This window comes from Mauremys reevesii, linkage group 3 (genome assembly GCF_016161935.1).
Source record: "Mauremys reevesii isolate NIE-2019 linkage group 3, ASM1616193v1, whole genome shotgun sequence".
Lineage (NCBI taxonomy): Eukaryota > Metazoa > Chordata > Testudines > Geoemydidae > Mauremys > Mauremys reevesii.
In genome coordinates this window covers 69,568,691-69,594,397 of record NC_052625.1, presented here as the reverse complement: position 1 = coordinate 69,594,397, position 25,707 = coordinate 69,568,691, and the positions used below count along the sequence as shown (strand labels likewise).

The 25,707-nt window shown below is 42.8% G+C and overlaps 2 protein-coding genes across 8 annotated transcripts in view; one reads left to right on the top strand and one right to left on the bottom strand.

Annotated features, from left to right (window-relative positions):
- Nucleotides 1–20,779, top strand: part of CEBPZ (CCAAT enhancer binding protein zeta) — a 27,396-nt gene extending 6,617 nt beyond the window's left edge. The window contains exons 5-16 of one of the 2 annotated variants that reach the window (XM_039529770.1): nt 76–164; nt 778–831; nt 2,732–2,834; nt 2,945–3,013; nt 9,720–9,786; nt 11,673–11,767; nt 12,948–13,008; nt 14,098–14,306; nt 16,663–16,746; nt 19,125–19,186; nt 19,290–19,371; nt 20,281–20,779. In XM_039529770.1, the coding sequence (XP_039385704.1) occupies nt 76–164; nt 778–831; nt 2,732–2,834; nt 2,945–3,013; nt 9,720–9,786; nt 11,673–11,767; nt 12,948–13,008; nt 14,098–14,306; nt 16,663–16,746; nt 19,125–19,186; nt 19,290–19,371; nt 20,281–20,420 (1,115 nt within the window). In that variant the 3' untranslated portion in view covers nt 20,421–20,779. The remainder of the gene's footprint in view (nt 1–75; nt 165–777; nt 832–2,731; nt 2,835–2,944; nt 3,014–9,719; nt 9,787–11,672; nt 11,768–12,947; nt 13,009–14,097; nt 14,307–16,662; nt 16,747–19,124; nt 19,187–19,289; nt 19,372–20,280) is intronic. The other variant, XM_039529769.1, reaches the window with a different exon arrangement.
- Nucleotides 19,547–25,707, bottom strand: CEBPZOS (CEBPZ opposite strand). 6 transcript variants are annotated; one of them, XM_039529783.1, is made up of 5 exons: nt 25,617–25,707; nt 23,742–23,850; nt 20,816–20,860; nt 20,461–20,545; nt 19,547–20,381 (listed from the first exon to the last, which is right to left on the bottom strand). In XM_039529783.1, exons 1-4 carry the CDS (start codon nt 25,704–25,706, stop codon nt 20,463–20,465), a joined length of 327 nt encoding a protein of 108 aa, XP_039385717.1. In that variant the 5' UTR covers nt 25,707; the 3' UTR covers nt 19,547–20,381; nt 20,461–20,462. The 6 variants fall into 6 exon arrangements, with proteins under 6 accessions (XP_039385717.1, XP_039385722.1, XP_039385719.1 ...); XM_039529788.1 differs by having other exon boundaries at nt 23,742–23,846; nt 25,617–25,672; XM_039529785.1 differs by lacking the exon at nt 25,617–25,707 and adding an exon at nt 25,409–25,571.

Genomic DNA, 25,707 nt, shown 5'->3' with positions numbered 1-25,707 from the left:
ATATAAGTTATGTTCCCTTATGTTTATGTACACATGTTTGTTTGAAGAAACTTAAAGCTTTTGTGCTTGCTTCAGGTGGAAAGAATTCAAGTTGCTATGATCCATTGCACCGAAATCCATTATTCTGCGGTGCTGAAAGCACAAGTCTTTGGGAATTAAAAAAGGTAAAATGTTCTTGTGATTTTGTTTAATTGTTTTTTATGCTAAAACCCAGTTAAGCAAGAAAACAATTTGGCTTTAATGTCATGGACTATAGACATATCTTTGCTCAAACTCACTCTTAACAGTTACTGAATTTTGTGAAATTTTAATCAGGTGGGAGTAATACTGGATGAAAAGGATATCACTTATTCATATTTAACTTGCATAGATTACATGTCATGTCAATAATTATACAGGGTGTGTGGAATTGCAACATTTAGATAGAGATTAGAATGATAGCAACTGATCTTTTCCATGCTCTTACATTTCCATAGTTTTTTGTACTGAATAAGGTTGTAGTACAAATAGTTATAACAAGCTTTAATCTTTGTTTTGTAATAAATTGTTCAGCTGTTCTCAGGTAACACAAATCAGACTTTCTTTAATTCAAAGTGGCTATGATTTGTGTAGCAAGTAGCTGAACAAAATTCTGGATTCTTACAATGGGGACATTCTAAGATTCTGCTAAGACATCATGTATAATGTTGCTGTAGCAGTAGTCAAATGGGAGAGGCTTTTGTTTTCTAATTGCACACATCTTTTAAGCAGAAATATACAAATGTTTTTATTTTTTAGCTTTCTGAACACTTTCATCCATCTGTGGCTCTTTTTGCAAAAACTATCTTAGAGGTAAGTAATTTACCATTCCATAGTGTGAAATTTCATTTTGTATTGGCATTACAAAGATTGGTGAATCACAAGTATAAAACTTAATGGAATAACTAGGGCCCCAACAGTCTGTGGTTTACTAGATCTAAACTTTGTAGTGGGGCTACCTGATTTCTGGGTGGTAACAGCACTTGAACTCTGCAAATATAGCTAGGAACTCTGCGACATCATGAATTACATGGTTAAAATAAAAGTTCAAAAAGAGTGTTTTTATGGATTTAAATGTTTAACCTGAATGAGAAAATGCTTAGGAGGAGCCAATATGGATGGCTTTTTCTTCATAAGATCACATTTCCACACACATTGGGCATGGCCAGTTGAGGTTTCACAGACCTGGCAACATATCCTCCACTTTTTGCACTGACATTTGTTCGATGAACTTTATGCAGATTGGTAGGTGTCTCATCCCACTGACTTATCTATTGGGTTTTCTTTGATTTGGGTGCAGATGGAGGATGAATTTACTTTTTTCAAAATGTCATGGTGCCTTTTTCTGCCATATGGGATTCATTGCTCTTCTTTTGTTGCCTAAATGTATATAAATCTCTTAATGGAATCTATTTCCTCAAAGAATAAGAGGGCTGTGTAAATTTGCAAGATGTTTAACGTGCTTGGTTCTGGTATATAGACTTCAAGGATTAGGGGCCTCTTCCTACCAGTCCTTGCATAGCATTTTGATTGCAAAATGATCTATCTGTTTGTATTGATAAATTGAGGAATCTTACTTTAATTTCTTGGAAAGTCAATGTGCACTTCCTTTTAAAAAGATGCTTCCATGTGCTCATACTATAAGAATCCCACTTCTCTAAACTTCAGCTTCAGATCCCTAATTGAAATGCTGTAATTCTTATTATGAATCCTTTCAGTTAACTAAACCAGGCTGAAAGGTTTGTGTACTCGAAGGAAAGTTATGTTAATTTAAAGTACAGAGCTATTTACATAGTATTGTAACTGCTCTCACATCTTGACTTATTTTTTGAGATGGATTTTTGTCAAAGGGCCTTTTTAGGCATATTTGTCTACTTGCCACCCCTGCATATTCTGCATAAGAGCGAAGATCCCTTCTCCAAGCTTTTCCAGTTTTTTCTCACTTAGTCTCCTGACAACGTCCTCTTAGTCTCTCTTCTTTTAAAGTTGTGGTTATAAAGAGATTATAAGGGATTAGCTCCCAATACGTGGGAACTGGTTTTGTATTAATCTAAGACGTACAGTATGGTGATGGATGCCAAATAGATGCATGTCATAAATACTAACGGTAGAAGAGGTGAGAAGTGTTCATATAAATCAATACTTGGCTAATAGTAATGTTCTTTGTCATTTTGTGAAAAGCACTCAAAACAAAATGTAGTCAGAACAAATGCTTTTTATGGCATTATGCTGTTTGATACTGTGCCGAAGTGAACACACAAAAAGTGTATTTTTAAAAAACATTGTAATTCAGAGATTTTGTTTTGACCGTGTGATAGCTAACTAGTGCTGGGCATAGATTGTTGTTTACTATGATATATGCACCTTCTTATCTAAAGGACTTTAAAGTTTGTAATTGATCAGGCACTTCAAAGTCTATGCAGTAAACCCATAACGAGGCTATGGGAAGGTATCATTGAACTGTTGCAGTGGTCAAGAGCTGGTGAAGGTGTCCTAGAGCTAAGAAGAAAAATAAACCACAGAATTTGAGAATCTGAAAAGAAATATATTAACTTACAGGTTCACATAATTAGATATCCTCTAACTTTAGTTGAATATTGTATTCTTTTTGTTTAGTATTCGAGTTTGATGCTAGAGCTTTATGTAATTTGAGTTCATTTCTTGTGTAGTTTGAAATTAAGACCTTGACGGTTTTTGGCTTTGTTTCTTCCAGGGTGATTACATTCAATATGCAGGTGACCCTCTACAGGATTTCACACTAATGAGATTTTTGGATCGCTTTGTGTACCGAAATCCCAAACTTCATAAAGGCAAAGGTGGGAACCTTTCTATACATTATAGGACATGATCTTTATTGTTGATATATGTAGTGGTAATGTGAAACAACACATTTTGTTACATTTGATTGATTTATGTTCTACCACAGAGAACACCGGCAGTGTGGTAATGCAGCCAAAGAAGAAACAGTTAATGAATGATGTGCGTAGTCTTGCTGGTAAGTGGAAACATTTCCAATTGAAATATTGCAATGGCTAAGGAATAATAATGTTCACGATGGTGTACATAAGGTGGTAAATGCCTTTTGTGTGTAGTTGTTGCCTTCAATATACATATCTGTACCCCATGCGGTGAACATTATTCCTGTTTCATCAAGAAAATAATAACAAAAAGAAAATTGTTCTCCAGAGGCAAGCAAGTGATATGTGATCCTTGCTCTTCAGTCCAAGCTTCTTACACATGAATATTTATGGAATGTTCACAGCTCAAAATTCAGGATTGTTAAGCCACCTTATCAGCAGGGGGTGCACACCTATCTGATAGAGGCAAAATGGTCATAACTGTCTCAGCTATCATTTTCTGTATCTATTAATGAATAAGAAAATCCTGTAGCCTTTGCTTCTGCACATGGCTTGGTTCAACACATTTCCTGATGCACCTTTTTACTGTTTTTTAAATCTTTTCTTTATGCTTGTAGTTCATTCACTGTCAATTTCTTTATAGTGAAGTAGTTTCTTTTCCTCAGGCAATCAGTGAGCTGTTGCTCTCTGGTTAGCCATCATAAAGAGAAATGCACACTAGCAAAGGAAGGGGTAGAACCACTGAAACAGCAGACCTTGCTGTCCATGAAGCCCTGAGACCCCCTACGGGGATATAGCAAATGGAGTTATTTTTGTAGTTTTCATGTGCTGGACAAAGCTTTCTCATTTGTTTTATGAGATCCTGCTCCAATAAGAGGCTCTGGGGAGAAAAATAGTCACATAGCTCATGAAAAGGATGGAAAATAGCAGACTAATTGGCTCTTGTGACAAACATCCCTGTCAGCTATGCGTCGCTAAGGTAACTTGGGATGTCCAGCCATGCTTATTGAATGATGGGTGCAGTAACTGCCAACAGTGGCATATTAAAGGCATATTCTGGATTTCTTTGATTTCCAGTTTCCCTAAGAGAAAAGCCAGTTGCACCTGAGGCCCTGAAAGGCACATGAATGTGGAAGGAAAATGGGGGTAGAGGAATTAAAAAGCAAGCGGGGAGAAAGATTGGAAAGGAGGTAAGCCTCTCTGTAGCTAGTCATGGCCTTGCAGGGGAGTAGGGAATAGCAGAGATCCTGCTTCACTCTCCTTTTCTTTCCCATTCATTTTCCAGCAAGTATAACGCAGTTACTGACAGATCCCATGCATCTTTTTCCACATTCTCCTCTTCCACTGCCAGAATATATTTCCTCCCTCTCTTCCTCTTATTTCCCACACAGCTTGCAGTATTTGTAAGCTCTGACAGCTGAATTCATGAGGGTTTAAGGGGCTCATGAAAATAAAACTATGTTGACATATCGGTGTGTTGGATATTTAAAAAAAGAACTTCCTAGATAAAAAAAATCTTAAGCTAAAATTGTGCCATTGTAAAATATATGTATATTTAAATTATTTGACTATCGTATTCATATTAAAATAAAGAAATAAAATTTGAAAGTCAGGAAACTCAGTTCTACAATTAACAGCCGTATGGGTGACCTTTATATCAACACATGTACCTACCCACCAGAAACTCCTTTACTCCTCACCTTTTACTCCTGAGGGAATTATGCACCACTGGATGTGCACAGAACTAATGTCTGCTGCAGATTTCTTTGCTTCCTTGCAGAAAAATGCCTTTCTGACAGGGAAGCAAAGGGAAGCCGCAAGAGCAGTCACGTGCCCCTCCCCAGCAGCGTGGGTGCATTGTTTTGGGCACCTGAAGCAGCTGGCGGAGAGGTAAATCACTGTGTGGAAGCGGGGATGGGGACGATGCCATGTCAGACCCATCCTCTGGACTGCTGTGCACCTGGATTTCCCCCCTCCATCCACCCACACACCCTCCTCCCCATGGAGTCTCCTGTACCCAGACCCCGCACCTACACGCACCTGGCCGGTGGCTCCTACCCTGTGCCGGGCTCAGCTGCTAGTCCCAGTTGGGCTGGGGGTGGGGGAGGAGCGTACTTCCCCTGCACGGAGCTGGGTCAGACCCACCTCCAGAAACCTCCCCTGGCTCCGCACCCCCCTCTCACATCCTGCCTCCATCATTCCTCAGCTGTGGGGGGGGATCAGTCATTGTACGGGGAGCTACTCACCCATTCACCCAACCCCCATGCATCTAGACTCCCTTCCCCCTGCTGAATCGGCCACTATCAGACCCCCCTTGCTTAGCCCCATCCCCACATACCCAGACCCTGCTGAGCCCTAATGACCTTCACCTGGACCTCCCCTGCAAAGTTCCATTGCACCCTCACTCAGAACCCCCCACAACAAGCCCCTCTGCATCCAGATCCACCCCCCCCGTACCCAGATCCCCCCACTGAGCCGCCTGCACCCAAATTGCCCCACACAGAACCCTCTCACCCCACACCTGGATCTCTCCACACTAAGCCCCTCCACACTTGGATCCTGCCGGGCTGAGCCCACACTTAGTGTGCATGGCCAGCCCTTGTGCTGTGTCACGGTCAGGTGCAGCCTCACCGCCAAGTCTGTGGCCTGGGAGGAGGGAAGTTGCAGGCTGATCTCCCACCTCTGTGCAGCTAGGGGCCTGTGCTCCCCACTGCCATGCTGGAGCCACATTTATTTATTGACAAATTTGCAGCATTTTAAAATATTGTGCGCAGATTTTTTTTTTTTTTTTTTTGGCGTAGAGTTCCCTCAGGAGTAACCTTATCTATTTTTCCACTGCTGACAACATTCCTCTATATACTGTTCCAAGAAATGTCCTCCAGTTCACTTGACCATTCAGAGCAAGAGACACAAGTGTCTTGCTGCTTATCTATGTATGGTACAAAAGCACTTGCTGTCATCCACCATTCTAGAGAACCCTACCTGCTTCATTCACCCCTTCTATTCTGTATCTACCTCATCTGTGCTCCTCACTTGGCTCTAATACCCTGCCCTTCAGAAACTGCTCTGATGTGTGCTGCTTTAGATCCAGTTTATGTAAGATGGGTAGGGTAGGGCCACAATTACTGAGGCGTGTTTAGAATATTGTTACAAATTCACTTGTTGTTAGTGATGTGAATTATTAAAATAATTTCAGAACTGCTAATGGTGCAACAGCATACTCGTATTCCCAACAGGAAGATGGGGTTGGGATATAGGGTCAGAGTTAAGGTTGTTTGCAGAAGCTTAACTAAATTTCTTGCTTTACAAATATTTGTTTTAGTTACAACATTCTAATAATTAATTGTTTAAAATGAAATGAGGTTTTAAACATTAACTGTGTGTAAAATATTATATAAGTTTGTGCTGGATCTCTAGTTTCAATTCATATTCCTGTTCCCAAGTTATCATATAACCACATTTATTCTGCGTAAGTGACTTAAATAGGACAGGTGATTTAAACCTCCTTGAACGGATTATATAATGATTTTAATCGCATTAAGATCTGTCCATAAGAGTATTGATTACTATGTAAAATTCCTAACCTGCAACTATTGTTAGGATTAGTAGGCATCTTTGTCAGCATTATGTTGGTAAGATTCTTTCAGAAATAGGCCAGCTTTTGTCTGGCCCTGCTCCTTCCAATGCTTAAGAGCAGGGTTTGGCAGCAGGAATGGATAATAATGGAACGAGGAGGGAAAGGGATTATAGTAGTTAATCTTCACATTCTCGCTGTAGTTAATTTAATGTGCAACAACAAAGAATGAAATCCTTGGGCTAGAGCTAAAACTCCTCCTCCCCCCCCCCCCCCAATAAACAAACAGTCTACCCCTTTGCTGCTGAAGATAGTTGCCATGACTTCTGCTGAAGGATTTTTGTAACTCTTTTTGGCTCTTACTTATGCCTCTAGTTCTGTTCTCTTTGAGGTGCTGTAGCCAATACTATGTCGTGTTAGTATATAGCAGTGGTTCTCCACCTGCGAATTAGCACACAGCTATGGCCCAGCTCAGCTGTGTGCTAAAGGCCAGCCGTGTGCCTAGGTTCCCAGCTACATGGTGCGGAGAGGTCCGGCCGGGCTCCCGGCGGGCCCTGCAGGGTTGAGGCCTGGGGCAGCCGGCCCACCCCATGTGGTGGGGTTTGGGCAACTGCCCAGCCTTACGAGGTCCGGGGCAGCCGTGCAGTGGGTTGTTCGGGGGCGGGGCGGCTGCTGCCTTGCCACCCGGCCCCTGTGGCCCGGGTAACACATTGTGGGCTGTATATCAGTTGAGGACTACTTGTGTATATAGACTAGTCCGTGTGTCTTTAGTGGCACAAAGTTTCTGTGGCAGTATGCACACACAATCAGGAACTTTTACCTAGAATTCATTCAAATGGATGGTTCATTTATTGCATTAATCAAGGAGCAGACTGAGCATTTTAAAAACATGGAATTAGACAATTTATGCACTTTAGAAAACCTTATTTTGTATAGCACATTTTTACTAAATATATCAGGGCGTCACATTTGTGATAGCTATTTTACCAACCTAAATTGAGGTGTAGAGGATTTAGAGCAGGGGTCTCAAACATGCAGCCCGCGGAGCTCTTCCCTGCGGCCCGCGGAGCTCCCCAGGGCCGCCCAGAGGGGGGGGCAAAGGGGGCAATTTGCCCCGGGCCCCGGGCTCCGCAGGGGCCCCCAAGAGAAAAGCGGAGGCTCCCGCCTCCGCCCCTCTCCTGGAGCCTCGGCGCATAGAGCGCCGAGTCTCCGTCCGAGCGCCTGAGCCCCGCCCCGATCCGAGCCGCGTGGGGAGGGGGCGGGGCTGGGAGCTCCAACGGGGCCTGAGCCCCGCCCCGCTCAGAGCGGCGTGGGGAGGGGGCGGGGCAGCTGCCTCCGCTCGGCGTGGAGCTCACAGCCCCGCCCCCTCACCACGCGGCTCTGAGCGGGACGAAGCTCAGGCCTCGCCGGAGACGCGCTCGGGTAAGGGGGGGGGGAAGCGGGAGCCGCCGGGGCCTGGGTGGGAAGCGGGACCCGCCGGGGCCGGGCCGTGGGGGGGGAAGGGAAGCGAGACCCGCCGGGCCAGGCCGGGGGGTGGGGGAAGCGAAACCCGCCGGGGCCGGGGGGGTAAGCGGGACCGGCCGGGGTGGGGAAAAGAGGGACCCGCCGCCGCCAAAGCGCAGCCCGGTCTTCGGCGGCGGGGGGCCCCTTCCGGTCCGGGACCCGCCGCCCAACTGCCCCAAAGACCCGCAGCAGGGACCCCCTCCCCGCCGCAGGTCTTCGGGGCACTTTGGTGGCGGGTCCCGAATGGAAGGGCCCCGCCGCCAGACCCCAGGCCCCGGAATCCTCTGGGCGGCCCTGAGCTCCCCAGTTACTTCCTGTCACCGCCAAACTGCCCTCACCCCCGCCCCCCTCCCCGAGTTATTTTATGTGCCCAAGCTCCCCGTGCGCTGCTGCCCCAAGTTTGGGGCCGGGTCTCTCCCCTGGCCCCACCTGCCACCCCACGCACCTCCCCCCAGTGTCTCCCGGCCCCCACTTGCTGCCCCCTCACCGCCCGGGAGCCTGCCCGGGAGCTCACGCTGACTCCACTCCTCTGCTATGCCAGCTTCCGGCATCACCTGCTGCCGCAGGGTCCTAGAGCCCCCCTTCACTAGGGCCAGGGCAGGCTGCCCTTCCCCTACCCTTCTGCCCTAGTCCTGAGACAGAGACAGGGCAGGGGCGGGGCCTCATGGAAGGGGTGGATGGGGGGTGGGGCCAGGGGCAGCAAGGGGGCGTGTCAGTGATGCGGCCCTCGGGCCAATGCACTAGTCCTCATGCGGCCCTCGGGGTCATTTGAGTTTGAGACCCCTGATTTAGAGTGAAAAGCAGTTGTGATTTGGCCCTCTGGAAACCAGTGCTCCCATGCAGGAATACAGCTAATAAAAATTGCAATCAGGCCACCCTAGCAAATTGAAAACTATGTATTTGTGAACAGTTAATTTACTAGTGTTCCACTGTACATTGTTTTCCCCTGTAACCTTGATTGTCAGAAATCCATTTCCATCACCTGCTTTTATCTGAAACAATCATCTCGCTTGACTTCACTACTGAGGCCATGATATGGCTTAAGATGCTGTGACATTTCTCTCTACCAGAGGGAGCAGGCTGTTTTCTGCATGGCTCTTCTTGTCTCCTTTTGAATGTTTTTTTGGGGTGGAGGTTGTGTGGCAGGAGGAAGTGAGGTGCTTGTCACCATTGGTCTCCTTCCTAATCCAGGCACAGGATCTTTTTGCCATCTCTGGTGGAGGGGGCTTTAGTGCCTGTTGAGCACCTGCAGATACTTATCCTTCTTTCCCCACCATCATTAGTGCTGGACTTTGGAAGTGGTGGGATGCTTGATCCTGCTCCAATCACTCCTTTTTGGCCAGCTGCTGAAGAGCTTTTGGTCATAGGAGGAGGGTGAGGAGGATTCATTTGTGTGGTGGGAGAAATGCGGAGGTTACAGGTTTCCTAAGTCTATCCCACCGCCATACACCCATACTGGGTTGTTACTAACCCTAATTAACATATAGAAATGATGAGGATCCAGGGGATAGTTAGGGCTAATGCCTGTGAATTGTGGTAGGGTGGAATGTTAGCCCACATTTTACCATTTTAAATAGTAAAGATAGCGAAGTTCTTATTTTAAGAAATTGAGGAGATACACCATATATCAGAAATTTAGTTTGGGAACAATTTTACTGTAGTGTTTTCATAACAAAACATAAATGTTATATAATGATATTCAATTGCTATAAAATCTTATCCCTTTAGTGAAGCAAAGCATAAAGCCAGGTCTGTTGTTTTTTCAGTCAACAGTAAGGAATTCCTTGCCCAAGATGAAAGTAAAATCCCAGTGGATGAAGTGTTTTTCCACAGGTAACTAAATATTTCTGAATACTCTTAACAAGCTTTGTTTCTGAAATGGAACTCTTTAGAAAAAGAACTAGAATTTGTAAATTTGTCCTGACATATTTACTCTGAGAAGTTTGTGAGGATTTGGATTAGCTCAAGTGATTTATGTAATGAAATGATGGATCTTTCCTTGCTCAGTGTGGAATATTGAAAGTTGTGAAAAATATTTTAGAAGGCAGTAATAACATAATCTTAAAATTATAAGGAAAGCCATTCAAAATTACAGTCTGCTACTAACATCACTTAATTGACTTAATAGCATGGAGTTGCAAGCACTGGTTGATCACGAATAACCTGTGTGCTGTAATACCTAGGCACAAGAAGTTGATTGAGCCTATTTTAAAATATATGTTACTGATAACTTGATTTATTAAAATGGAACAATAAAAAATATCTAACTGGTAGCTGTTTATGGTATTTGTATAATTTTTGTGTTTTTCACCATTTTTCCTCTATTTATAGTCTGTTTTATTTTCAGGTTATCATATGCTCACAATGCTAGTGTTTCAATTACAAACATTGCATGAGGAACATCTTTTTTTAAAAAAAACTTTTCATTGGATTTTTTTTTCTTAATTCATAGAATCTTTTCTAGTGGTCTCAGGTTTTGCAAACATTTGTTTTTCTTAAACCTGAAATCTGGGCTGAACTTGGCAGTATCTCTTTATTGATATTCACACTGAATTTGGCTTTTGTGGTTTAATTTTAAATAGTAGCAAATGGAACGCTCCTGTTAACACAACTATGGGAGATCCGTTGTGTTGTCTCTTGATAAATCACTATTCCAAACTATTTTCATGTCAGTGCAAAACTGTGTACAAGTTTCAGTGACATCAGAAGCTTTTCATAGATGGGACCCTGATATTAGAGACACCAACTTAAAAATCACACTTCTGCCTGAAAAAAAATATTAATTATTGTTACAAGTAACACCTACGATTATTATAACTTTAAGATTAGAGAATGTTTATTTCTTCAGTTTACTTTATGCACTTTTGCTAATGCTTTGTGTAGTAAAATTCATGTTTTCTCCCCATATCTAGTCACTTTTCCCTCTTATTTGTGTGGATCTTTCATGCTGCAATAAAGGAGAAGAAAATGTTTTTAAAAATAGGTAACTGAGACTAAAGCCAAAAAAACTGGCAGACAAAATCAGGGGGAAAGCATAGTACCTGAAACTACTTTTAAACTTTTTTTTCCCAATCAACTGGACTTCAAGTTGGCAATGTTAATTTAATCACACACATCATATGTGTATTGTTCCTGTCATTTTTTTAAATTCACAGTGATCAAAGAAGCTTCTGAAACCACAATCCAGGCATTTTCACTGCTTTAAATCTTACATCACTTCACCATTTTATACTTTTTTAAAAATTGAAAAATAAACGAACTATAAATCTTTGAATTGTGATCCATATTTGAAACCATTAACTGATACTTAAGTGATAGCTGGCAGACTTTATATACAATGCATGTAATTCATGTTGTGTTCCTAGGACACAATGATTTTAATAAAGCCACATCAGTAATGTATCAGAGGGGTAGCCGTGTTAGTCTGGTTCTGTAGAAGCAGCAAAGAATCCTGTGGCACCTTATAGACTAACAGATGTTTTGCAGCATGAGCTTTCGTGGGTGACTACCCACTTCTTCGGATGCAAGCAGTCAGCCTTGAGTCTGAATCATAGGGGACTATTTTCTCATGTGATGCTGAGGTGGGGGAAGGATTTATGTATATTTCTGCTTGCATCCGAAGAAGTGGGTAGTCACCCACGAAAGCTCATGCTGCAAAACATCTGTTAGTCAATCAGTAATGTAGTGTTTGATTGAAGAGAACTTTTTAAATATTTCAGATTTTATAAAAAACTTGATAAAGAGAAACGAAAACGTCCAGTGGCAGAAGAAAGCGTGGAAGATGTAGATGATGATGAATTTGAAAGAATGCTGGGTAAGGCTGTATTTTCATAGCAGTAAAGCACTCTCAGCACTTAGTAGTCTGCACAGGCTGTTCCTTGGTGGACTATTTTTTTACTTATTCAGTTGTCTATAGTGAGGAATCTGTGTAATGTGATTATGCATCTCTGCCAATGGCTGCATATGGCTACATGACTGCTCTTTCTTTTGAACTTGGTGTAAGTTTCTGCTCTAGACTTTAAGATTGTCTGTGCATGCGGCAACTTTAATTTGCAGCTTCATATTTTGCTTGTGCAACTTAGACCAACATTTTGAGAATTTAGTCCTAATTATAACAAAGTATCTGTAACTTTTTGTTGATCCCTTTTGTGTTTTATCATTGGTCTTTTTAATGAACAGTCTGCCTCTAATGTTAGGCCATTTGCTTCACGAGTTTTGAGGCATGGATCCAAGGCACCCTTGTGTTAACTTTTCTTTGCCAGCCTATCTTCAGTCAAGGATTTATAGGAAGAGGACTTTCAGTTCCTTGAGAGAAAGGTGTCATAGTTTTTTTTTTTTTTTTGACATGTCATTGTTCTAAGTTGGTGTCTTCCCTTGTTTAGATCTATATTCCTAAATTCCATCAGTGGCAGTGGCCTTTAAAGTCCAAGGTTGTTTTGCTTCTCTGTGATGGATTGTGGTGGATACTCTTAATCCAGAGTCGAATGTGCAATCCCTGCAGTATTCCCTGTATTCTGCACACTTTGGTTATGGGTGTCACAAGATAAGAGTCTGAATCATAGGGGACTATTTTCTCATGTGATGCTGAGGTGGGGGAAGGATTTATGTATATTTCTCTGCACACTAGCCAGAAAATAGACAAAATGAATTTTAAGATAACTCTTTAAACAAAAGCTGTTTCTCCAGTGCAAAGGAATTATCTTTCAAAATTTTTACTATGCTATTGTTTTTGCATTATGAAATGCCATATGACTCAGGGGGTGGTGGGGTGTGTGTGTGTGTGTGTATGTGTGTTAAATGGTATGTAAGTTAATTGGCCAGTTTTCCGTAGAAGTAAAATCTACTAGGATTCTTCCTTGATGAGTCAATAAATGTAAACAATGTATGCTTGAGAAAATGGATGAGCATTCAGTCTATTTATTAAATAACTTCAAAATATTTCGCTTTGCTTTGTGTTGCAATAACAAAGAAAATTCCCCATTTTTTTCTTTCAGACTCATTTGAAGGTGACAGTTACTTTGATACTGTTAGCAAGGATGACATTGATTTTGCTGGGTAAGATTCTTGATTCTGCTCCTTCTGTACTAATTCAGTGCTGCTCCTACAGATTTTTACTCGACACAGCTAGATGGAACTTTTTGAAGAAAGTCAACCCTGCTCAGTATCATTTTGCACAAGGCGTCATTGTTGAACGCTGCGTGACTCTCCTCCACCTCCCCCTGGGTTGAGCATGCTGATGCTATGGCACTTGCAACTTGGCCCAGAAAGCATGAGGCTGGGCACTTTATTTATTTATATCATAGAATGATCCAGCAAGCAAGTCTGTATCTTCTTGGTTTTCATGGTCTCCGGTTTCATGGTCAGATAATGCTAGTGAGTGTAATCATAAATTGGAATGATACATGATGTATGAAATCTAAAAACTGGGATTCTGATCCCATGGTAGAAGTCCAGAGTTAAATAACTTAATTCCTAGCAACTCATTGGCTCCATTAATGATTGAATATGCAATTTTATTTGAAATGTACTTTTAAAATTCACTAAAGAAATTGAAATTTCTTTTGGGAGGAGAGGGGGAAATTATAGCTTAAATTTGTAGTAAACCATGAAAAACTTTGATCCAGATCTTGTTCCCTCTCAAACTCTTCTTCGTTACCACCTCTTTGCCCCACCATTCCCCTCACCAAACCCCCTCCCCCCCACAACCTTGTTTCAGGATGGGTCAGTTCCCCTCCTTTATTCCATTAAAGTGCTATATTAGGTCAGATTCTCAGTTTTCCATTTAATAGGCCTGCTAAGGCTTCTGGGAGTGTCTTTGAAAGCAGCTGAACAAGGATTTCTGAAAATGAACTGGGACCATTAGAACATGTAACAAGACATCTAGCTGCTGTCAAAAGAGTACCTTAATCACAGGATTCTTTTCAGACCTTTTAAATCGGGTGGATTTTTAGCAACATTCCTTGTGCTAAATTCAGTTTGATGTATTTTTAATATTCTGTGAGTGCCAATTGATTACGCCATGGGTTACTTTTAAAATTATTTGTAATGATTCTTAACTTCCTAGTACAGCACTTTGAAATAGGTGGGTGTTATCTGTAGACATCTAACGAGGCTGGAAGTGCTGAGTATTATTGTGTATTTTAGTAATATAAAAACCAAGCCCCAGGGTGGTAAGAAAAGCAAAAGAGATGAGGAATGCAGTGATGACTTGGAAGATTCTGATGATGAAGATGAATTCAATGAGATGGATGATGAAGTAGTCTCCCTGGGAAGTATGGATGAAGAGTTTGGAGATGACATTGATGAAGAGGGAGGTGCATTTATGGATGTATCAGAGGATGACAACAGTCCAGGTAAGGTAACATTCATTACCAGCATTGAAGCATAAAATACTTTTTAAAATTTGGTTGCATAGATTAGGTATTTAAATCCATGTATAGGGACCTAAATCAGAGGCCTGGCTTTCAGAGATGCTGAGATACCAGCAGCTTCCACTGAAGTCACTCTTTGTCCAAGAAGCTCCCATTGAAGGCAGTGAGTTGCAGGTATTTATTATCTCTGAAAATGAGGCCACTCTTATTTAGGAGTCTAAATATAGAATTAGGTGCCTAATTTTAAGCACACATCTTTGAAAACTTGGTCTTAAATACTTCACAAACCTAGATACACTATTCTCTGCACACTCAAAATAAAACAAAAAACCTCCAAAAACCAAATGAACAAACACGTCTTTACACAAATAACTTACATAGTGACCATTATGCGGCACGAAGGAAAAATAATAAATCAATCAGTGTTTGGCAAATTCTAGTTTTAGGTATGCATGATTTGAATCAACATTCATTAAATTTTTCCACTGGTTAATTAGAGACCAATTAATGTTTTTAAATTCGTGGTTAATAAGTAACTATTTGTGACTCCTGTAATTGTATTTAGCACAACAAAAAAATTCCTGTGCCTAATAATTTTATTTTTCTATAATAAGAATCTGAAGCTGTGACTTAACCTGATCCCGGGTTATTACGTTATCAGAGAGATTGTTTATATGGAAACCACTTTACAATGTCAAGAAACATATGAGATTAAGGGACCGTTTATATTGGCTTGTTGAGGTCAGGGAGTACGATCAGGGAGTAAAGTAACTTATTCAGATAGATTTTAATGTCTGTCTTTCATATGGGCACTACTACATAATATACAGTAACTCCTCATGTAAAGTTGTCTTGTTGCAGATCTGCTAGAGAACATGCTCGTTTAAAGTTGTGCAATGCTCCCTTATAACATTGTTTGGCAGTCACCTGCTTTGTCCACTGCTTGCAGAAACAGCAGCCCTTGGAGCTAGCTGGTGGGTGCTTGGAACCAGGGTGGACTGGCAGCCCCCCTAAGTTCCCTGTGCAGCAACCACCCAGCAGGCTAGCAACTGCTGGGCAGTTCATCTGTTCCTCCCACCACTGCCATGTGCTGCTCCTGCGCTTTGCCTTGTAGCTGCTCTTGGGAGCCTACTGCTTGTTTGGGGTGGGGAGAAGAGCGCTGCTAATGTCAGGGTGTCATCTAACTCCTGCCCCCCGTCCTTTACCCCATTTCCACAGAGCGGGGGGGGGGGGAGAGGGGGAGACATGACAGGGCTCAGGACAGGGAGCTTGCTGGCAGCAGCTGCTGTCTAAACTTGCTGATCTACTTAAAAAGGCAGTGTGCTTAGCATGCGGTCAGCATACTTAAAGGGGCAATGCATGTGACACACACACACTCTCTCTCTCTCTCTGCTGTGCTGCCTTGTACAGTGTGAGGCTACATTAATGTGTTAACCCTTGAAGGCTCAGCCGAGTGCTAGTTCATCATTTAGCAGTAAGGCATTCCCTGGGAAATATCCCACCCTCTTCCACCCGCTGACTTCACCACCTCAATTTAATACTGTCTACACAGCAATGACTTGTTTAAAACTTATACTGTGTATATGTGTGGATATACATGTCTTTTGTCTGGCAAAAAAAAATTTCCCTGGAACCTAACCCCCCCATTTACATTAGTTCTTATGGGGAAATTGGATTAACTTAAATCATTTTGCTTAAAGTAGCATTTTTGAGGGACATAACTACAACATTAAGTGAGGAGTTACTGTATTAGCTTGGTGGAATTTTATTTTTCTTTATAATTTCAACAGGTAATATCTATGTTCAATTTAAAGCATTTTTTCCCATTTTTATCAATTTAAATTTTCATAGTTGTGGGAAATCATGGGAGGGATGAAACAGTAACTTCAATGACAGTAGGTGTTATCAATAGAAATATTTTTTCATTGATTTGTGTGTACAGTAAAAACATTTGACTATTACGGATAAAAATCTAATCTTTCCAAGCCTAATAACATACCACACTGTTCATCAAATATATACATTTTACATAATGCAATGTTTCTTTTGAACTTTTGTGCTGAGATGAGTGCTTTATTTAATGTCTTCCGTGCTGTAGTAGTAGGCAAAAGAGGCATTTAAAGCTGGCATGAAAAACTTAACATTTCCCAGGATCTGTGGGTTTAAATTAAAAATTTGAGTATGTCCATCATGGTTTTAATGTTTTCTAAGAGCAAGCTCAACAGAATAATGGGGCAAATGTGCCTTAATGGACATGTTAGTCTTCGTAGTTAATGTTTTAAATAGCGTGTATATTGTGCAAATTATAAGTGATCTATTTGGTTTTCCTTGATGATAGATGTAAACAGAAAAGATCAGGTCAAATCTGTCAGTAAAAAAGGCAAGAGAAAAAAAGATACTGATTTTGCTGGATCATTTGAAGGTAAGAATATATTTGCATTTAAAGTTTGAGAAAGGTTAATACAAATGTATGCTGTGAGAAGTATGTGGAGGGCTTTGTGTTGTATGGGGTTAGTGCACTGATCTTGTGCCTCTGGAAACATGAGTTCAAATTCCATTTTAGTGAAAATGAGTTTCTCACCCCTGTACATATCACAAATCCAGTCAGTCTGGTACAATTGAGTATTAGTGATTCCTCTTAAGAGGCTGTTAAGGTTGAGTTGAATTAGCAGATATATGTAGAGCAGATTGCATTGTACCTGGATACACTACATGCAGCACAAGTTTGTGCTACTGACCTCCCTATGTTGTAGTCTAGATTTCTTTAAAAAGGGAATCTATGACTTCCTCAGATTCTTTTAGAGCTGTGGCCTGCTGCTGGTAATGAAAACAAAACTAAAATACAAATTTGATATAAATTGAGTGTTAGGCATGGAAAGCGTGTGAATTAATTCAACAGGTGGGGTGTCTTTTTTCCACTTCCACTCCAAAAAAAAAAAATCCTACAGCATCCGACAGCTTTACACTGTTGCTTTATATCAGTGATATTCAGACTGAGGCTTGGGAGCTGCCAATGGCTCTGTGCAGAACATATTAAAACACTGATTTAATTATTAATCAAGATGCTTTTATATGTTAACCCATTGTAGTTGATAAAATACTTAGTTTTATATATTCTCACAACAAAATGACTGACCAAGTATTTTGTCATACTACTTAAATATGAATGTTAATTACTATTGTAAATGAAACAATGAATTCACACTACTGTGGCTCTTTTGGGTAGTGTTGATCACTAATTATGGTCTTGAACCACTGAAGTCTGAGTATCACTGCTTTAGATCTTAAAAGCAACCTGCAAAAAAGGTTGAACCCTCTTGTTACTTTGTTGACGTATAAAGTTTACCTAAAGTTGTTTTGTTTTGTTAAAAATCTGCTTGTTGTGTACAACAGAAATTCAGGTTTTGATGACTGGAAAGCTGGAGAAATAATGACATAAGAACTAAGTGAAAGTTGAGCATCTGAAGGGAAGGGATTTTTAATTAGACTATTTAACCCTGATGACTAATATTTTGGTTAAAGGATGTGTGTATTAAAGAGTCAACATATCCTCCCCCCCTTAAAGTTTGAGAGCTAAAAACATACAGTAGAACCTCAGGGTAATGAACACCTCCGGGAATGGAGGCTGTTCCTAACTCCCACCAAAACTGCTGGGCCCTCAGTCAGCAGCTGCCCAGCGTTGATAGCAGCAGCACAGAAGTAAGCGTGGCATGGTATGGTACTGCCACATTTACTTCTGCTCTGCTGCTGGCAGGGCACTGTCTTCAGAGCTGGGCTCCTGGCCAGCAGCAGCCACTCTCCAGCTGCCCTGCTCTGAAGTAAGGGTGGTAGTACCAGGATCAATAACCTTGTGACCTCGTGCAACTCCCTTTTGGGTCTGGACTCCCAATTTGAGAAACACTGGTTTACACAGATTTTACCGGGGCTTATAGGGTAAAAGCACACAAAAGACCAGATTTAACAATTCGTGATGTTTTTCATGGCTGTGAATTTAGTAGGGCCTGAGTTATTAGGCTCAGATTCTGTATGCTTTTACCGAAGCAATCCTTTTGGGGAGAAAAAAAAAATACTAGCACATAATCCCTCATTTTATCAGCCATCCCTTCTCTCTGAGAACGAATCCCTCTTTTTTTATACTAAACTATGTAGATTTAAAACCTTCTAGTGTATTTTTGTTACAAACACTAGCAGACTACGTTTGTAAGATCAGTTCCTTCTGTGTGCTAGTCGGTGCTACTGAAAATCTTCTCCCTGAATGGCTCCAAAAGAGTTATTACTCTCAAGACACATTTCTGCTGCAGCACTGATTCGAAGTCAGCCAATTAATGACTGCTTGAGGGACAGATGGAGATATCAGATAATTAACACTTTCATTTTATTATAAATACTAACAGGTATATGAAAATTTTGGATTGTAGCCCTCTCCCTTGACCCTTCATCTTTCACTTGTCTTCATCTGTAAGCTGTACTGGACAGGGACTATGTCTTTGTACAACACCTTGCACTAGGGGGCCTTGATCCTGATTGGGTCCTTAGATTGCTATTACAATATATGTATTACATTATTAAGCACTCTGTTCACATCTCTCCCTGCAGTGAAATCATGGACGATTTCTCTATCTTCTAGTTACATTCTAGTTACTTAAATGTATTAAATAGATGCTTTTCTAGGAGCTAATAGAAATCAGACACTTTGGACAGTGTTGTTAAAGGATGAACTTTTTTTGTCTGGTCATGGTGCCTGGGAGAATGTAGAATCTTAGCTGTTGATTACAATTTTCAATAAAACTTTATTTGAAGGATCAAAGCAGCAAAAGAAAAGAAAACTCAAAGACACCAGCATGCTTGCTGCTGCAGAAGAGGTAAGTCTGATTAGTATATATAATTAAGAAAAAATGTTTGATCACATAGTGCCTGGCTATATCTTTCCATAAACAAAATACTAATATTTCTCTTTCTTTAAAGTTTGGCACTCTTCTGGATGAAAATGTTACGTCCAAGTTTGATAACATTGGTATGAATGCAATGGCTAACAAAGATAATGCAAGTAAGTGCAGTTACATCTTCTATAAACAAACTATGCCCTTACCTTATTTGAATAGGTACCTATGCACAATCCTTATGATAACAATTTCATTGCTTAGTTGATATTTTTAAAAATAACTTCCATTTTAAATTTAATACACACAGTTTAACTTAATCCACAAAAAAGATAACTGAGCCACTGCTCCTGTATAACTTTATTTTATGTAGGTACATGATGTATAATACAACAGTACTTGTTTTTAAGGACTCTCACCCTAGTCTAGATTTAATTGTATTCTTAGTCACATTACTTGCAAGCATTTTGCGAAATGATATGCAGCTTTTGACTTGCATCATTAAATATCTAATTATAAATTATGTAGCTTAACTGGTTTTAAACTTCGAGGCATAAAACTTTCTCCCCAATGGGAATTTTTCTGATATAAAAGCTGATGTAACTAAGGTTTAGCCAAACACACCACTCCCCAGCTTTGGTGTACATGGAGCAAAAACAATTTCCCCCCCCACAAATCTATATCTGTGTAACCCCACTTTGAAAAGTAGGTATTTTATCAAACAGATAAAGCCTGTTGTGTTGAGTATAATTAAGGCTTTGTATTCTTTACATCATTTCTCTAGTGTAAAAAAATTGATATCTCTCATCCTAGACACTGAGTATTTCTACTTAAACAATAGTGTTAAGGCAAACACTAACACAGGATACATGAAAGCAATTTTAAAATTCGTGCCTTTGCAACAGGTTCAAAAGGTTCCAGGTTATAATAGTTTCTGCATAATGGAAAAATTTCTTCTGAGGTGAAAAATCCAATGGTTCACATTTTATTGGTGTTCTATGAATTTATTTATTCAAATACCAAACATCAGTTATCCTCCACCTCTTATTTGTCATGTTCCTACTCTTCCTTTGTAGGTGTCAAACAGCTCAAGTGGGAAGCAGAGCGTGATAATTGGCTCCACAACAGAGATGTGAAAAATATCATCAAGAAGAAAAAACAGTTCAAACACAAAGGCCTGAAAAATAAACACAAAGGCAAAAAGTCAAGAAAATGAATGAGACATTTTGTTTTACTCTGCTTCTGTTTTTACTTACTTCTAATTTTTGCTGCTGTGCCATTTCAGTTGGTCCTTCTCCTTTATTCCATAAACTCCAGCCCATTCATTGCTTTTGTAATAAACTGTGAAAACATATAAGAAAAGGCATCAGTGTCATCTGTTCCTCTTATGTGCATCTGAATGTCTAGGTCTAATTTTATTGGCTTTGTATTCATCTGATTCCGAGTAGGAAAAAAGATCACTAGAATTGTCTCTAGCTAAATGTACGTTTTACAACCTCTGCACTTATGAAAAACATTTAGCAACAATACAAAACTAGAAGATAATTCACTGCCAAAGAGACATACGAGCTTTATCAAGTGTTTTCTTTTAGTTGGCAAGAAGTAACTTACCTTCCAGAATGGATGGAAATCTCCTGTTCATTGTATGCCTAAAATCTGATAAGGGAATAAGAAAAAATTACAACTATTCTCAAAAAGAATAAATGAATTGCACCAATGGAATGGTCATTTTTGTATTCTAAAGGCAGCTTTCTTAGTCTTTAGTTAGATACCATTAAATAGTGTGTAATTTAATTTCAAGATTTTTCAGTGTTCATCAAACAACACATTTGAGCTACTTTTATTTACAAGTTGAGACACTTTGAGCCTATCCCCACTAGTGAAATGGGCAAGAAAAGCCTGATGGGTCCCTCTGAACCCCATGGCTCTTAAGGTTAACAGTGAAAAGTCTTTCCTTTTGCAAAAGAGATACAAAAAATTCTCTCTCCTAAAATCAAGGAGGTTGTGGAATCTAAAGCTTTTTAAAGGAAGGGTTGAGCCAAAGAGCTTATCTCAAGTTTATTACAAGTTCAAGTATTGAGCATCCCCCAAAGCAGTGTTTCTCAACTTTTTTTGATACTGGCTTGCTGCCTTCCTAAATCTTGGACTTGCACCAGCCCACAAACTGGTTAAGAAACACTGCCTTAGAGGGGGCCGCAAGCAAGTTTCAGGGGGTCTGCCAAGCAGGGCCAGTGTTAGACTCGCTGGTGCCCAGGTTAGAAAGCCAAAGCCCCACCATGTGAGGCCCCATCACTTGGGGCTGAAGCAGAAGCCCGAGCAACTTAACTTCATGGAAGCCCCTCTGGTAATGTCAGCCCTGGCTTCTGTATACAGAAAACCAGTTACTGTGGCACAGGTGGGCTGTGGAGTTTTTATAGCATGTTGGGGGGAGGGGAGTCGTCCTAGAAAAAGGTTGAGAAGCTGTGCCATAAGTCACATCTCTCTAGATAGAATGAGAATTTCTGTTGATTTTATTTGGAAAGTACTCAGATACTAGAGCAGAGGTCAGCAACCAGTGGCATGGGTGCCAAAGGCAACACATGAGCTGATTTTCAGTGGCATTCTGCTGCCAGCCAGTGTCCTGGCCACCAGCCCCACTGAGCCCACTGCTGGACGGAACTCCGGGCCAGCAGCAGGCTGAGCAGGATCGGTGGCTGGGACCCCAGACCAGCAGCCCGGCCAGTCTGGGGTTCTGTCTGCTGCCCCCGCTGCCAGTCTGGAGTTCTGTCTGCCAGCCCCAGTAAATGTAAAATGTATTACTGGCATGCAAAACCTTAAATTACAGTAAATAAATGAAGACTTGGCACACCACTTCTCAACAGTTGCTGACTCCTGTACTAGAGTAATGGGTGGCAGTATAAAATTCTCCTGGGAGAGTCTTATAGGACAGTGAATCTGCTAAACCCTCTAGGTCTGAGGGCTCAGTTGATGTGAGCTAGGCTTTGTCCTGGGCAGAGTGAGGTTTCTCCAGGCCCTAATTTAGTGTCTCTCTCATATTTTACATGCTATAGATTACTGCGGGGGGAATACTGCACCCACACAGAATTCTTGTTCCCCACAGCATTTTTTGCTTCCCTACAGAAATACAACTTTCTGCCAGGGAAGCTGCAAGAGTGGTTACATACCCCTCTTCAGCAACACAGGTGCATAGTTTCTGGTGCCTGGAGCAGCCAAGGGAGAGCTAAATCACCACAGGGGGCAGAGGTGGGGATATCCTGGCCTGTGGCTCCTACCCTGTGCTGAGAAGGATGGAACTTCCTCTTCCCCTGCATGGAGCAGCCAGGGCTGGGTCAGACCTACCCCAGAAACCTCCCCTCATTGCTCCTCAACCGTGAGTGGAGCTGTCCCCATCTACCCAACCCTGGTGCATCTGGATGACCCCCCCCCCACACACACCCCAAACCCCCATGCTGAGCCTCACCCCTTGCAGCTGGAGCCCCCTGCACCTAGACCCTCCCACCAAGCCTTATCCCTGCACTTGAACCCCCTGCACTTGGACCCCACCCCTGCACCCTGATCTCCAACCCACCAAGCTTCACTCCCCCCCAGCACCAACCCACCCCCTGCTGAGCCCCAACCACTTTCACCTGTACCCCCCTGCCCAGTCCCCTTGCCCATGCACACAGACACCAACTGGGCTGCTCACACCAAACCCTCTCAACCCACACCTGGATCCCTCCACATTTGGATCTTGCTGGGCTGAGCCTGCCTGCCCACGCCTGGTACAGAGGGGCAGGCCTAGCCCTTGCGCTGTGTCAAGGTCTTGACCACCAAATCTGTGTCCCGGGGGGCACGCACTGCAGGGTGATCTCCCACCTCCATGCAACCAGTGGCCTGTACTCCCCACTGCCATGCAGGAGCCTCCCCATTTATTGACACAATTTGCATAACTTTAAAATACTGTGCACATAATTTTTATTCTCTTGGCACAGAATTCCCTCAGGAATAATCTAATAGATGAACAATTTCTTTTTCACCAATACAATCTTTCAGCAACAAATGCTTAGATGATTTTTTTCCCTACTTGAAACCTTGTCCCTGTCCTTAGGGTAAGGTGTTTTGGGGAGGTAATAATTCCACCACAGATTACTAATCAGATCTCATCTGTTACACAGTTAATATACAGACTGCTCAAACAGAAGTTCTCATGATGGTTCTATTCCCCCCCTACACCTCACTACCTCAGTATACATCTAACCTAATAAGTCTCAATCATTTACTATTAGGCTAAGTTCTTGGGACATAGCCCAGTAAATTATCTGTCCTCTTAAATACAGTCTCCCTCACCCCAATATTACATGCACAGTTGGTTTCGTCACAACTACTTTGTTTACAGAAAACAGAGAGTAGAAAAAAGGATGTGAAGAGAGGTTTCAACTTTTTAATTTAGGGAATCAACATTCTGCTACCTTATCCACTCTCTACTAATTGTTCCACTTTTCTTATAAGTAATGTTGGTACCCACCATCAGGAGTAATTTCTAAAACCACTTTATTACCTTGATTTGTGTCCATTCTGTGAAACAGTAAATATGCTCCAGCAATCCCAGCCACTTCCAAAAGTAAAACTCCTTTGAAGATCTTCCTTGCAACAGGTTCCATGTCTAACTTTTAAAAAGATGAGGATAAGCATTTTACTTCAGAGATGCTAACATTTTCATTCTTTAACTAAAACTAAAATTATAATAAAGATACCTTAAGAATTTCTGCTTATTCTTAAGTGATTAAACATCTTCATCTGGGGTCCATTGGAGTACTGCAAGTGTGGAATGCCTCAAATATACTGACTAGAGATGAATATAATATCCAAAGTCCATGGGAGTTCCTATTGACTTCAGTGGGTGCTGGATCAGGCCTGACAAGTGGCATTTAGCATGTTACCTAGAAGCCTATAGGTTTTTATTTTTTTCCCCTAGATCCTTTTTATATATTTAAAAGGAAATTTTACAGAAGTCATGCTCTGGATTGTTAAATATAACGCTCAACGTTTATCTGAGCCATATTCCTAGGCAGGGTTCCATGCATGATGTGACATCAGTAGTTAAATGGGTGCTAGTCCTCACTGGTCCACCTGCACCCTCTTCAGCTTGACTACTGGTCTATTGACTATACTGCTGCAGTTGCTGGCACCTGAAGAGGTGGCTTGCCAGTCACCTTTAACATCTGGAATTTACAGCTCTGAAGACAACTTTTGCTTTAAGAGTTGGCTGTTGCCTGGTGTCTTTTCTCCTCGGCCGGCTCCAGGCCCCCAAGTAGCTCCCATTAAAATCAATGCAGCGGGCCCCACAGCGGCCAGGGAGCTGGAAAGCAGGGCAGGTCCGTGCCAGCTCAGAGGGGCCCCACACAGGGCCAGGGCCAGGGCGAGCCTTCAGCCGACACGCGCTGCGCTGCGGCCAAGTCCGGCCACTCGCCGCCTTGGGCTCAGGCCAGGCCAGGGCTGCAAGCGGCCGGCCCGAGGCCCAGCGCGCTGCAGGCACCAGGCGAGGCCCGGATTCGTCTGCAACCAAAGGCGCTAAGGCCTGACAGGGCGGGTGCGAGCAGCCCCACGCCGGCAAGAACCGCGCTCGGCCCGCTGGCGCCCAGGGCCGCCACAGGGGAACCCCGCAGCGGAGCTGGGAGGAGGCGGGGAGAGAGGCAGGGGAATCAGGCGGGAACCCGCCCAGCGGGGAACGGGGCCGTTGGCTTTCCCAGTCGCTCGCTAACGGACACGCGAGCAGTTGGGAGTGCGGGGCCGGGAACGCGCCCGCGGCCACTGGCCAGCGCCGCGTGAGGGGCAGGAGCCACGTGTGAAACACGTGACCCTCCCACCCCACCATATTCCGGGAGGGCACGTGACGGGCCTGGGCGCGCGGGAGACCTGCAACGTTGATCTCCCGCCCCGCCCCCCTCCGGTTTCCAAGCTTCGCCCCTTGTACTCGTGGCCCCGCCTAACTCGCTCGCTCCAACGGCAGCAACAGCGTGACCCGGAAGCAGAAAACAGATTCTACTTCCGCATCATAACCCGGGGGCCTACAACGGTCACCCCGCCGTTTATCCGCTGCAGCCCGGAGACACTGACCCCTTCCCAGGGGCGCGCGGCCCAGCAACCAGCGTCACTGATCACAACGCCGCGACACGGCAGCCTCTGCAGTAACGACCAGCACGCGCCCTTCCCCTCCCCGCTCACCTTACGCCTGTCAGAGGGGCGGGACTCGCACCCCAGCGCAGGCGCAGTCTAGATTTGCGCCCATCAACGTGCGTGCAGACGCAGTAGCATAGGCACACGTTGGAGACGCCGTCCATGAGCGCATGCGTACAACCGCCCCCTCGCCAATGATCAGTCCCCGCAGCGTAGGGGGTTGTAAGCAGCCCCCTCCCAGCACAGCGCCGCCTACCGCTGTCCTAAGCGCCCGGCCCCGCGCTGCCCAAACATCAGGAGCGGCCGCGACGAGGCTCTGAGCCCCCCCACTCCCCGCATCACACATC